The sequence below is a fragment of the Topomyia yanbarensis genome, chromosome 2 (assembly GCF_030247195.1).
Source record: "Topomyia yanbarensis strain Yona2022 chromosome 2, ASM3024719v1, whole genome shotgun sequence".
In the NCBI taxonomy this organism is placed as follows: Eukaryota; Metazoa; Arthropoda; class Insecta; order Diptera; family Culicidae; genus Topomyia; species Topomyia yanbarensis.
Genome location: NC_080671.1, coordinates 72,812,106 through 72,826,615, shown reverse-complemented (window position 1 = coordinate 72,826,615; position 14,510 = coordinate 72,812,106). Strand labels below are relative to the sequence as shown.

The 14,510-nt window shown below is 41.1% G+C and overlaps 2 protein-coding genes across 2 annotated transcripts in view; both read right to left on the bottom strand.

Annotated features, from left to right (window-relative positions):
* LOC131678428 (titin-like) overlaps positions 1-8,151 on the bottom strand; it is a 95,832-nt gene extending 87,681 nt beyond the window's left edge. The window contains exon 1 of the mRNA XM_058958582.1: positions 7,805-8,151. Coding sequence (XP_058814565.1) covers positions 7,805-7,897 — 93 coding nt within the window. The 5' untranslated portion in view covers positions 7,898-8,151. The remainder of the gene's footprint in view (positions 1-7,804) is intronic.
* A 645-nt stretch (positions 8,152-8,796) lies between these two features.
* LOC131679525 (uncharacterized) lies at positions 8,797-13,914 on the bottom strand. Its single transcript, XM_058960265.1, has one exon. The coding sequence runs from the start codon at positions 13,912-13,914 to the stop codon at positions 8,797-8,799; it is 5,118 nt and encodes a 1,705-aa protein (XP_058816248.1).
* Positions 13,915-14,510: the final 596 nt, after the last annotated feature.

Genomic DNA, 14,510 nt, shown 5'->3' with positions numbered 1-14,510 from the left:
TATCTGGAAGGAACTTGATAACTTATCAGTACAAAAATGTTCATTTGTGCGAACTTTCTGACTGCAATTTTGCTAACTTATAACCATCGGATCGATCTGAAACATATCGGGAAATGAGAAGCGAAATAAATAACTCCAAGCAACGGCGTAGCCAAGAGAAGGTTTTGGGGTTTAACACCATACAACCCCCCCCCCCCCACAACACCCAAACAAAATTGGATTGAAGTTGAAAATTTATTGATGCAGACTGATTTAATTCAATATTACAATAACAATTATCTGATCCGTAGATTGATAACCTGTTGTTGTAAACATCATGAGGACTTTTGATAAATTGTCGGAATGGGGTCCTGATATGTAACTGATCTCTTGGTCTTGATTTCACAGTTGTCTAATAGCATCAATATCAAATTCCTGTCTGAAAACATTCCAATAGAAAATTCCAGAGTTCTGTAATCAATCATAATCCTCAGATTTATTTTCAAATTGATCTCGTTTTTGTAGAGATGTACTGTAATAAGGGTCTTTATTTAATAGGAAGCGAAGTTAAAATTGATTTAATTCTATGAAACATAGAACTGCTCAACAAAAAATGCATAAATTTCAACAATTGCTTAAAATGTTTTTGCCTTTCTCATTCACTCTAAAATTCGTCGATCTAATCCCGACCGGGAGGACCGAGTGTCATATGCCAATCGACTCAGTTCGTCGAGATCGGAAAATGTCTGTGTGAATGTATGTATGTGTGTGTATGTGTGTGTATGTGGAAAAAATGTGACCTCTGTTAATCAGAGATGGCTGGATCGATTTGCACAAAGTTAGTCTCAAATGAAAGGTACAATCTTCCCATCGGCTGCTATTGATTTTTTTATTGATTGGACTTCCGGTTCCGGAGTTACGAGTTGAAGAGTGCAATCACACAACAAATTCCCATATAAACTGAAATGAAAAATTTTCAAACTCAAATTTGTATTTTTGATGCCAAATGACATTATAATGCATGAAACATTGAGATTTGATGTAAACTCGAAAAAATAACGTTTGACAAAAATTGATTTTTTTGGACTTTGGTAGGGGAACGCGGGGCAAGTCCGACACCTTAAGCGCAATAATTTTTCTAAAATTCCACAAAGTTCCTAAAATTGTATATTCTGTGCATAATCCTTGTTTAGGTGGTTCTTAACAAAATATAATTTTTTCAGCGTTTCAAAAAATTGAATTCATTAAAAATTGTTGGTTGCCAAAAAATGGAGAAAAACGTCATTTTAAAAACGCTGCGGGTAAGACCGACACCCTAAAGGGGCAAGAGCGACCCCCTTTTGAACTTTCTTTTTGTCCAATTTTTTCCATTAAAATTGTATTGTGTATGTGTGATAACGTGAAATTATGTGTATATGAGTATGTGTGATGCAAACGCATACTTTCTGTAGTTTCATCGCGTAGCAAGAGGAAGAGCATTCGAATGCGTGGTGTTATGAATAAATAATGTTTAACGCATGGTTTATATTATGGTACAGGTTTTCTCAAGTAATTCTTTCGAACTTTATTACCACTTGTATAGCCATTCTAACGAGGAAAAGCTGTTCTGCAAGCAGATTATATACGCTGTTACTAGGACTAATTCACTTAGAAGTGACGCACGCTTCGTAGAAAGCTATCCGGTTCGTGTTGTGATTTTTCGGAACATTGTTGATCAACAATCCGACGGTCAATGAAATTTTTCATCAATGTCATTTCAAAATCTCATATTAGATTATACTTTTCGTTTCTTTTTGTAATATTATTATGAGTCACGTTCAATGAATTTTTAATTTTTTTGGTCGGCTGGAGACAATACTGATAAATAAATGCAAAAAACATAGTTTCCGTGTATTTCAATTATTAACATGACGTAATTATAGTATAATTGAACACAACAAATATACCCAGTTGTTTGTATCGAATCATAAACGAACCCAATTATCTAAACACCGTGTCGGTCTTACCCCACCCAAAAACTGTCGGTCTTACCCCAACAGTGCCCATTTTTGTTAAATGCTCAATTAACAGTATTGAAATACTCAAACTTATCTTCAATACATACAAATAACGATATGGGGAGTAGAATAGAATGTGTGACAAAAAAACTGTTCATTTTCAAAGCTTTTGTGTTATTAAAACCTTAAAATGTATCAACTAAAAATAACATCCAAAAGCGCATCAACTTTGCTTTCGCTTGTTTTGTTTATTTTGTTGACGTTTATGAACCCATATGGCATCGATATGTATCGAAATGCCAAAAATAATCGTACTAATAATATCCTGTCATTATTGTATGATTTAAAATTTGATATCTGGGAAAAGTCGTGGGGTGTCGGGCTTACCCAGGGTGTCGGGCTTCCCCCCAGTTCCCCTACTTATTTGCTCTGTTACTATTTTCTGAAAAATTAATTCTGCATAATTTTAAAACTTCAAAAATTACGCTTTCGGAATTATGCCGTTTAGACATTAAGATCGATTTTCACCAAACCCCCACCAATTGTAAAATTGGTATTGTAAAAAAACGTAAGGGCGATACTTCAATGCTGATAGGTGGGACCGAAAAAGTAAACAATCGCCAAAGGGACTATATACTATATATACAATCATTTTGTCAATTTCAATAGCAAACACAAATTTTAATTTAATAATTTCAAATACTTCATGAAGTTTTGGGTTTCGATCACTGAATCATGCAATCTAGGATGTAAAAACACAATAGTTCTAAATTGGAAATAAAACCAAGTTCGGAAATATGCACTGTTGATTTTCTTTGAATGCACTATGAGTCACAAGGGCGATTTTTCGGTACAAAAATCAATAACTCCCAAACCGTTCATTTTAGAGAAATTATGTCTGAGAGAATATTTTTGGGGATTAACTTCGCTTTCTTTTAAAGTAAAATGTAGCTAGGGTGGTCCTCTCAAAACATTCTTTTCGAAAAATTATTTTTCGAACAAAATGGTATAGCAAGGTACTTACTTCAGCAAAGTTGTAGAAAAATGTTTTTCAGTTAACATTTTCAAATGAATTAAAGTTATAGCACTATCGGTTTTTATGTTATAATTATTTTTATTCTTTAACTTAGGGTGTTTCTGAAAAATTCAGTTTTTTAACTATAACTTTTTAAATAGTTAGTCTATCTTCATACTCTCTATGAAGCAATTTTAGTACTTTTCATTGCGCATATTTCTGCTGAAGAATGTGAATCGCTATCATTTTTCGTTATCGAGTTACGATCATTTTTTTTTAAATAAAAATGATAGTTTTCAATGTCCTCTAACTCAGAAGGTTGCAAAAACTAGCAGCTAAATTTGTACTCTTTTGAAAGTGCATCAAAAATACTATAAAATATTTCAAAATCAAAGTCAGCATTTTTGCCCTTCGATGTCAAATATAAACAACAACACCACGAGTCGTGACAGTTTAATTGGTATCAATCTCATTCATGAATCGAATCGCAGTAGCCGCCGACTGCTTTGATCAACGCGTGTAGTGCTTTGTATTATTAGTGCTGTTAAAATGGATAAAATAAAGTTGTTCGATCTCTGGAAAGTGGCCAAAGGTGAAAATAAAAATAAAATAAAAGTTGTGTTTGAGGTAATAATGAGATAATTTGATGTGGGACAAAATGAAAAAAATAAGTTCACTCAGAATGCAAAAGCTGTAACAATTAAAACATGTAAAAGGTTTGATCAATTTTGGAAAGACAGTAATCGATTGAGACGAAAGTGCTCGATAAAAATTCGAAATATTTTGAGAAGCCGTTAACAGTTCCTACAAAAGATTCAAACTGCACTTCCTCCCAAACCAGCATTCACAGAAGTTCGTCACTTACTTAGAACAGAATGAAGGGTAATCCTTAATTCATTTGCTTTTTAAGGCAAAATGCGCTACATTTTATATTATGTCAACACTTCCATTACCAACAAGTTTCATGAGCGAACAAGGAGCTGAGGCTCGGAACGATCGACTGAGTCACGGTAGAAATTGTTCAAGAGTCGCGAACATGGAAGATGTTTTCTTTAGAGCAATGGACTCGTCTAATCCGGTTCTTGCAGTTAGAAGATCCCGATACAGTAAACGCACTGAAATAAGTTCAATATTAAATGAGTTAGCACTTTGAGAAAAGAGACACGATTCAGATAACTATAACGACGACGATGCTGATGATGTTGATGATTGTGATTATAATAATTATGAGGATGACGTTGATAATAAAGTAGTTACGTAGAATAGTAAAATAAATATCTGTCTGAGCCTAACGTTTTCAATATTTGTGTACATATATTTGACAAGCTCAAAAAATCATTTAACAACTCGACTTTTTGATCTAGTAAAGCAGGTTCTAAATGGCAATGACCAGACCCTTAAAAACAGCCGTATGCTGATGTCATTTAATCATAATGTTGATGTCAACATTTTTCGCTGAATGACAAAAAAGCAAAAGTTGATTTTGAGATATTTTACAGTATTTTTGATGCACTTTCGAAAGAGTACAAATTTAGCTGCTAGTTTTTGCAACCTTCTGAGTTAGAGGTCATTGAAAACTATCATTTTTATTTAAAAAAATGATCGTAATTCGATAACGAAAAATGATATCGATTCACATTCTTCAGCAGAAATATGCACAATGAAAAGTACTAAAATTGCTTCATAGAGAGTATGAAGATAGACTAACTATTTAAAAAGTTATAGTTAAAAAACTGACTTTTTCAGAAACACTAAAATGACACCCTAAGATAAAGAAGAAAAATAATTATAACATGAAAACCGATAATGCTATAATGCTATAACTTTGATGCATTTGAAAATGTTACTTGAAAAACATTTTTCTACAACTTTGCTGAAGTAAGTACCTTGCTACACCATTTAGTTCTAAACATAATTTTTCGAAAATAATGTTTGAGAGGACCACCCTAGCTACATTTTGCTTTAAAAGTAAGAAAATTTAATTTCCAAAAATATTCTCTCAGGCATAATTTCTCTAAAATGAACGGTTTGGAAGTTATTGATTTTTGTACCGAAAAACCGCCCTTGTGGCCCATAGTGGAATGGTGGGTTTTTTAAAGAAAAAGCGTTGATTTCTTAATTCTCAGTCGCGTTGGAAATTTGAGTAAAGTATAAACTTCAAATCGATTAAAAAAAAATCGATTTTTTTTGGCTCAGTACAATATACATAACCCCTTTAGAAAAATCAGTTTTCCCACCACAATGCATTGATTGAGGAATTTAGATATTTTATTAACAGAGCATTAGCAATAATTCGTTTGTATGTCTATTTTATGGGCCATTTTTTCGCCTTCCCATTGATTTGGTTTGAGATTTCTAGCACTGATGTTGTCCTATGCTGATTTGAGTGATTCTCTGAGTCCTGCCACTATCCCATGTAGTATGTGTTATCAAAAACATCGCAAAGCATCAAGTTCTAAATGTTCTCAAACGATATAATATCCGAAGAGAGTGATGAGTTATAAGAAATGTCTCATCACACTGTTAGGTGGATTAAAAGCGTTTTTAAATATTGAAAAGCCACGTTAGTCACGGAAAAACACTGCGCTCTATTTCTGCCAGATTCTACGTTCCAGCTCATGTCCCTAAAGGGTTAAATTTGCATTCCATTCGGTTTACTTGTCAATGCATTTAAAATAAAGTAGTAACAACTCTCGGAAAACGCTAGGGTCGGAGAAGTAGTCATAATGAGTTATCCCACATGCAACATGAATAAATGAAAATTTTCTGAAACTGTACGCTGCTGTTTCTTTTTCCGCGACATTCGCACCCCCCCACCCCACGCTCTCAGGTTGGGAATGCATCGAGTGAACGAAAAGTCGTGGAGACAAAAAAAATTAAACCACCAAACCGGAAATAGTACGAAAGTTCGTCCGGGGAAAGTAAATTATTTTCTATTAAAAATAATCCACAACGTGCTGAGTGACGTTGGCACGGATTTTCCAGGAAACTTGCTCTTGGCGTGCGATAGGGGAGCATCTTCACTCGCTCGCTGTGCGCCGACAGGAACGTTGATGCTTGAATGTGCAATGGCAACACGCGGGAAAGGAGCAGTGGTAACCCTGCACGGGGATGCAAAAGCAAAACCGAAACTCAAAGAAAAAGTTGTAATTAATTCGGGATGTTCACAGCTCGTTGCTTTCGAAGTGCTTATAATGCTGCGATTTCTTGTGCATACTAAACAACGCACCCGCCACCCCGCGGAGGTTTCTTTTGTTTGGCCATCAGTTTGAATCGCATACATAAACGAAACGATTGACTTTATCGTATTTCGGGAAGTTCAGGAAGAATTGCGAAGAAAATAAAGTTTCCGGAAGCTCATGGGACTGAGAAGATTCAAAGAATTCCAAAGGTTTTAAAAGATCTAGATTTCCTGAATATCGCATCCAGTTTGTTCACATTTGAATTAATCTCACATAAAAAGTTATCCAAATTGAATCTAGAACCATGTAATAATTTCAAAAGCATGTTTGATGCGAAGGTTTCTCCATTGTCGAGCACCAACAAAGCCCTGTCCCAGCTATTCACTTTCTGCGAACGATGCAGAGAAATTAATGCACATGTTTGTCAAACCGCTGAACTACAAAACGCATTCAATATACAAAATTTGTATGGTTTCCTCGTCGGAGAAAAACAAACTAATTTGCTAGTTTCTGCAGTTCGGTTCGATACCCCCTTGTGCATAGGAGCAATATAGTGGCGGTTGGTCCAAACGGCAACTGCTTTCCATTCAGGGCGCACTCTACAGTAAGTAGAAAAAGTTTATCCACCCTGGATTTGTTCAATATTTTTGACAAAATTGTTAAAAGGTTCTTTTTAATTTGCATGTTTGTTCATCAATTTTATAACAGAAATATTTGCATTTTCTTTTTTGTGAGACTCTGTACAACTGGAAATAGTAGTACGTGATGAAACGGCGTCCACCCTAATGTACCTAGTTATGTTTTAGCGTACCAAATAAATTGGAATTTATTCAATATAATCACTGTATAAAACAGTCATATCATGCATAACTTTTGCAATAGAATCCTTATGAAATAGAACCACCTTTGAAATTTCGTTTCCGTTTTCTATAATATTGTTTTAGAATACTCAAAAAATTGGACTTTATATGGATTCTTTGCCGAATTCATAGTAATTTTTTGTGTTTATACAATTCCTGTGATGATACAATGTTTACATTTAAGAAAGTAATAGCAACTTGAATATGTACGCTAAAACGTAGTAGATATACTTTTTTGCGTCGTATTATTACCAAAAACTATTTTCACAAAAAGAACAATGCAAGCAATTTTGTAACGTATTTAATTATATGATGCAGACACATTCATTTATGCTAATAAAATTGTTCCTTTGAACGATTATATCAAAAATATCTAAAAATACTGAATTTTCTACGGAGGTGGATAAACTTTTTCTACATACTGTAGTTGCCCCTGGATGGTGAGATCCCTCCCGGAAAGTTGAACCACATCGAAAGGTGTTGCTGGCGTTCAACGGACAGCAACAGTGTTCGGGAATGGTTATCTGTGCCGTAGCAAAGTTGCATCTAAACAGGGAAACAGTTGCCCTCCTACCTATCTCTACGGTCAGGTGCAGTGAAGGTGAGTATGTTTGCTTACAGTACACAGTTTGTGCAGAAGCCCGCAACCGGGGTTAGTACATTCAACGAAAGGCGTCAAAAATGGTTAAAATCAGACGAATTTACCGAATCCAAACATAACGTTTAATAATTAACTGATATCAAGCGATCTGTTGGGTTCTAGTCCCTTACCTGGCAGGGTCTTCGATAGCGGGTGCGCAGGCAATCACCAAAACCAACATCGAGCGGGTGAAGCTTCAGGCGGATGGGAAAAGGGGCATGCATCCAGCATGCAAAACCAATTGTGTCACTCCAAGTGCCAAATCCTTCCAAAGGGACAAGAGTTTCTCCGCAGGAACCACACCAAACGCACTTTTAAAACGGCCACCGGATTACTTTCCGAACAACACTTTTATTCTTAATAACAATATATTTATACGAACACAAACTCCATGCAATTTATTCTTATGACTAAATTACACTTAAGACTATACAATTTAAAATTCCGACGAGCGGAGTGAACCGTGCTAGTCCGTGACCTGGTTTAATTCCAACTGCCGCAACTGATCCGAGCACGTCATCAGCAGACCAGTGTAGCACGATCGGGATCGCTCTCCTGCGATGTTTTATCTCGGGTTGAGTATCGATCACGCTCTTATCAGCCTTCCTTATCACCCCACCGGGGTAGTAGCACGGGCAACGATACAGATGGTGCTGACGGTGATCTTCCTTCGCGTGATGTGCAGTAATCTCTCACTCCAGTCTCTCGTTCTGTTTCGGATTATCATGATGATCGGTATCCACATGCTGATGGTACAGGAGAGATGATCATCACATGTTGAGAGGATTATTATCCAGGGTTGTAGGCTAGGGGTATTCTTCCTCGCGAACATCCTCACCCACCCAGAAATACCGTATATTTCTGAAAATAAAAGAAAATCCTCTTCGGTAGGATAGGGATAGGGAAGGGAGCTAGGATTGCTGATTGTCAACTTCTGTTGGCTGTGTGTCATCGTTGTCATCCGAAGTGGGTAGCAGGCAAAGCTTTTCGACCGGACGAGTTAGCATTCCAGTAGCGGTTTTCAGTGTGACTACTCGCACGGTTCCATCGTCACCAGGGTGAGTTTGCACGATTCTACCCATCTTCCATCGCATTGGAGGTTGATTATCATCTTGAATGACGACTAGTTTTCCAATCTCGATACGAACAGCCGGTTTCCATCGTTTGGTTCTGCTTTGAAGTTGACACAGATATTCTCTGCGCCACCTTTTCCAGAAGTTCTGCAGTCTTTGTTGGGTTGGGTGAGACGATTCATTGGAATGCTTGATAAATCTGGATCGGGAACAGCGTGGAGAGATTCTCCAATCAGAAAATGTGCGGGGGTTAGTGGCTGCAGATCATTCGGATCATCAGACATGGGTGTGAGCGGGCGAGAATTCAGGCATCCTTCAACTTGGACTAATAGCGTGTTCATGTCCTCTGGGGACACAGGAGTTTCGCCTACCACCTTTAGCAGATGAATTTTTGCTGATCGGACTGCGGCCTCCCAAATACCGCCAAAATGTGGCGCACTCGGCGGGCTAAAGTGCCATTGGATCCCTTCCTTGGCTAATTGCTTGGACACAATGTCGTTATGATGGCTATCTTTAAGCAATCTCAGGAATTCTTGCAGTTTATTGCGAACGCCGACAAAATTAGTGCCGTTGTCGGAATATATATCCGTACATCGTCCTCTTCTGGCAACAAAACGCCGTAGTGCCTGTAGAAATCGATCTGTGGATAAATCTGTGACCAATTCGAGATGCACTGCCTTGGTACACAGACACACGAATATAGCAACGTAAGCCTTAACTGCCGTACGCCTTGGAGCTGGTCTCACATAGAGGGGTCCAAAGTAGTCGACACCTGTGCGAGAAAATGGACGGGATACGGTGACCCGTGAAGCTGGTAGATCCCCCATAAACTGCTGTACGGTCGATGGTTTCGATCGGAAGCATATATGACACTGATGGATAATGTGCCGAACTACACTCCTGCCTCCCAGCGGCCAAAATCGAAGCCTAACAACTCCCAACAGCAACTGTGGTCCAGCGTGCAGAAGTCGTTCATGGTAATACCGTAACAGCAAGCGTGTAAATATGTGCCGAGGGGGTAAAACGGCCGGATGTTTGGTGTTTTCAGACTCCATCGAATGCTTTAAACGATCGCCAAGTCTGATCAACTGGTCTTGGGAGACAAACGGATTAAACCATCGAAGCGGCGAGCTCTTGGAAACCGCATTTTCCTTGGAAAGCGCTTTCCATTCCTCAACGAACACCTCCCTCTGAACCAATCGAACCAGAGTGTTTTCCGCCTCCTTTAGCTCTTCAGTAGACAGGAACGTAGGGGCTTTTCTATCCTTCCGCGGGGTTCGTAGAAGTTTAATCAGACGCAGCCAGTAGGCAGTTCGACGAAGAAGGTCACTGTACGACGAAAATTTGCCAAGGTATAATTGGTTGAATTCGGCGATTGTTGAAACCGTTCCAGCTAGAACCGTGTGTCGTTTCTCCTCGTCTCCCTCATCTGTCAGTAGATTATCTGGTAAGAGAGGCCTATGCTCTTCCGTCTTCTCCAACCAGCTCGGTCCTTGCCACCAAAACGTATTCAGAACGATGTCATTTGGCGAAATCCCTCTCGAAACAAGATCTGCCGGATTCTGGATACCAGGTACGTGACTCCATCTTGATCCTTGTGTAATGGACTGTATTTTTGCCACTCGGTTGGCGACGAAGGTGGTCCAGGTCGTTGGATTAGCCGCAAGCCAACGCAGGACGCAGGTTGAATCCGTCCAGAAAAATGATTTTACCGTGATTTTTATTGACTTGTCCACCTTTTCGTAGAGTTGTGCTGCTAAAAGTGCACCACACAACTCCAGCCGAGGAATCGTCTGACATTTTAAGGGGGCAACCCTTGATTTTGAGGTCAAAAGCCTAACCTTTACCTCCCCGACCGCATTCTCACTCCTGAGATACAGACATGCTCCGTATGCCTTCTCCGAGGCATCCGAAAAACAATGGATCTCCACAGATACCGTGTCTATGATGATAACACAGCGGTCGATACGGATTTCATTCAACAGTGGAAGTTGCTCGTGATACTTTTTCCAGGCCTCACCCACCGTTGGAGGTAACGGCTGGTCCCAATCTAGTCGTTGGTCATTTTCGTCTCGCAACGTCCACAGCAGCTGCATGAAGATCTTCGCTGTAGTGATAGCAGCGCCCAACAGGCCTAATGGGTCGAACAGTGTAGCAATCACCGAAAGCACGCACCGTTTGGTAAGAGGAACTTCTGTGTTCAAATTGGGGATGGTGAACTGAAACCTAAGTGTGTCGGTTACTGGCATCCAGGTCAGTCCCAAGGTTTTTATCGAAGGATCTGGATCCAAAACAATGCCTTCAGGTGATCGGATGGCAAGCTCTTCCTCCTCGATTCCGTTCAGTACGTCGGGACAGTTCGACGCCCACTTCCGTAGACGAAATCCTCCATTTGACGTCATTGCTTCTAGCTGCACTCGCAGATCAATTGCAGTTTTTACCTCGTCTGCTCCTGTGATGACGTCATCCATATAGGTATCCTCGATGGCTGCCTTGGCCGCTAGTGGATACCGGCTTTCCTCATCTAGCGCCAATTGTTTTAGCGTTCTGGTGGCCAAAAATGGCGCTGGCTTAGTACCGTATGTTACCGTGTTGAGCTCGTAGGTGGATATCTCCTCGGCAGACGAGTTTCGCCAGAGAATGCACTGCAACGGTCGATCTTCTGGGCAAACATTGATTTGTCGGAACATCTTTTCCACGTCGGACACGAGCATGATTTGTTTTGTCCGACTGCGTAGGATAATGGAACGGAGGTCCTCCTGTATCACCGGCCCCACCAGTAACACGTCGTTTAATGATAGTCCGGAAGAAGTCTTGCAGGAAGCGTCGAATACCACCCGTACCTTGGTGGTGGTACTGGAATCCTTTACCACTGGATGGTGTGGCAAATAGCACCGTTTAACCGAATCTGTAGCAACTTCTTCGACCTTCCGCATATGACCTAGATGCAGGTACTCCTCCATAAAATCAGTGTACTGCTTCCGTAGATTTTCGTCCCTAGCCAACCTACGCTCGGTTCCTTGAAGACGTCGGAGTGCGATGTCCCTTGACTCGCCCAACCTTGAGATAGCGTCTTCATCCTTAGGTAGGGAGACTGTGTACCGACCGGTTTCATCCCTTTTAACAGTGTTCAGAAACAACTCTTCGCAGCGTTTCTCTTCCAGAGAAAATGTGTTGCCAGACTCGACTTCCTCACATGACCAAAATCGAGACATCAACGTGTCCAAATCCTTCGTTGTCGACATATTGCAGTTGATGTGCAGTAATCGACTAGGAACCGAAAATCCTCCGCATACGACCCAGCCGAATACGGAATCATTAAGAGTCGGTAATTGTTCCCCCAGGGAAATTCTCTTTCCGGTTTCGAAGAAATCGAAAAACGCTTCGATCCCGAGTACAAGATCCACCACCTTAGATTCGAAAAATGCAGGATCTGCCAACTGGATATTGTCCGGAATTGCCCACTTATCGGTGTTGATAGTGGTGGTTGGAAGGTTTACCGTTACCTTAGGAAGGATTAGGAAGCTCAATTCTCGTGAGTATTGAGACACTCGAGACCGTAAAACCGCTTGTATCCTGTGTTTGACCTTGGTAGCTGCTTGTCCAATTCCGACGACAGAAATATCCACTCGATTTCGAGTAACCTTCATGCGCTGACTTAATCGCTCAGTCACGAAGTTGCTTTCCGATCCCGAATCTAACAGCGCACGCGCCGGAAACCGATTGCCATCGTCGTCCTCGATCACGACGACTGCTGTAGCCAGAAGAACCTGGGATGAATACTGGTGAGCCGCACCAGCAACCAAAACTTCTGTGGCTGCCACGTTAGCCACTTGGGATGAAGTATTTGATGATTCAGTGGGAAGAGAAGGCTTGTTGCCCCTAGCAACTGCCGCAACCTTCGTGTCCTTATCCGTATCCCTTTCTGACTTGAAGCACACAAGAGTATGATGCCGACCCTTGCAGCTCCGGCAAGAGTATTTGGATTGGCACTCTTTTGCTTGGTGTCCCGTTCTGAAGCAATTCCGGCAGAGGGAATGAGTTTTCAAAAGGCCGTCCCTCTCCGTAACTTCCATGCGCTGGAATGCACTGCACTGGTAAAGCGGATGATTTGATGAGCAAGCTACACAGCGTCCTCCAGACATATGGGTTGAACTATAACTTGTCTTCACTGGTGGAAGCTTTTGCTTCGCTTGAATTTGCTGCTGCTGCTGAGCACCCCTAGTGTCAGCAGACTTGGTTGGCAAGCAATCCAAAACCTGGAGTCTACGCCGCAAGAAGTCAAACAGATCTGCAAGTGTATCTGTCTCCTTCATAGCTGAGAACTCTTCCCAACCCCTCCGAGTGACCGGATCCAATCGTGTAGTGAGGATGTTAACCAGCAGAAGATCCTTGTAGTCGGCTGATTGAATGATCTGGTCAAGAGTCTGCACAATTCTCTCAAAACCTTCAATGAGAACATGCAGATCGGTAACGGATTCCTTAGGAAGGGTGGGAAGGTTGAAGAGGGCTTGCACCTGCCGTTTCTTCAGCTGCTTACTGTTGTTGTACCGCTTCAACAGCAAGTCCCATGCCACCTGATAGTTGGCCTTAGTAATCTGAAGCGGATCGATCAGATTCTTGGGTTCTCCTTGTAAGCATCCCTTTAGGTAGTGGAACTTCTCCACTTCAGGAAGATCCGGTTTCCAGTGGATGAGCGAGGTAAACAGATCCCGAAAACTCAGCCATTCGTCTATATCGCCGTTAAATGTCTGCAGCTTAATCTGTGGTAGACGGACATGATCGATACCGCCCCGCATTGACGGATCACCAGCTCGGAGGGACTGCTCCAGCAGGTTCGGCTCCTGCAGCTCCTTGGCCTTGTCCATAAGGAAGGACTTGACCTCGTAGTACCGGTCACTGAACTCCATACGCTCCTTTTCCCACGAGTTCCCTTCAGCATTGTAGTCGTCATGGGAAAAGATTTCAACCAAAGTTTCACTGAAACCTTCCCAAAGCTCGTCTAACTTACACAGGCGTACATCGACATCAGTAGCGGTATGGGATTCCTTAAACACCTGCACAAACCGCCAGATGTCATTGAAGGACAATTGGATCTCCTTCATCCTGGCCGTCAATGCCCTCATCGACGGTGGCTTCTTGGAAGTTGTAGTGCCGGCAGCAGGCATGGTATTTCGTCACAGTAAATTGGAAGAAAGAGAGGCGGTGTAGTGCTCTGCAAGGTGACCTAGCTTCGCTAGGCATATACTGTATTATTTTACCCGACAGAAAGGTAACTGTACTCCAGTACAGTGATTAATCCTCGCGGTGTTCAGCAAACTGTCCAAAGCTGGTAAGCTCGATTGAAAGTTTAGGCAGCAAGCAAAGAGGAAAGCGATTGGTGTAATATCCAAAATGTCGGCTTCGGCCGGGCATATACTGTGGCAACTCACCCAGAGAAACCAGCAGCGGCGAGAAATCCCAGCGAAGACACCTCAAAATTCTCAGAATAATGATAATTGTTGCTTAACAGGCGATATAAGCTCAGCAAAGCGATCCAAATGCAGGAAAGGCTCGAACAACAAAATATAAAACAGCGAAGAGGAAAAGGATGTGGTGTAATAACCAAATATGGTCGACTTCGGCCGGGCATATACTGTGGCAACTCACCCAGAGAAACCAACAGCGGCACCAAAGACCCGGCGCCGACAATCGATCCAATAACCGAAATCAATCGAAGATATGAATAGCCCAACGGGCAATCAGGGCTCAGTAAAATTGGTGG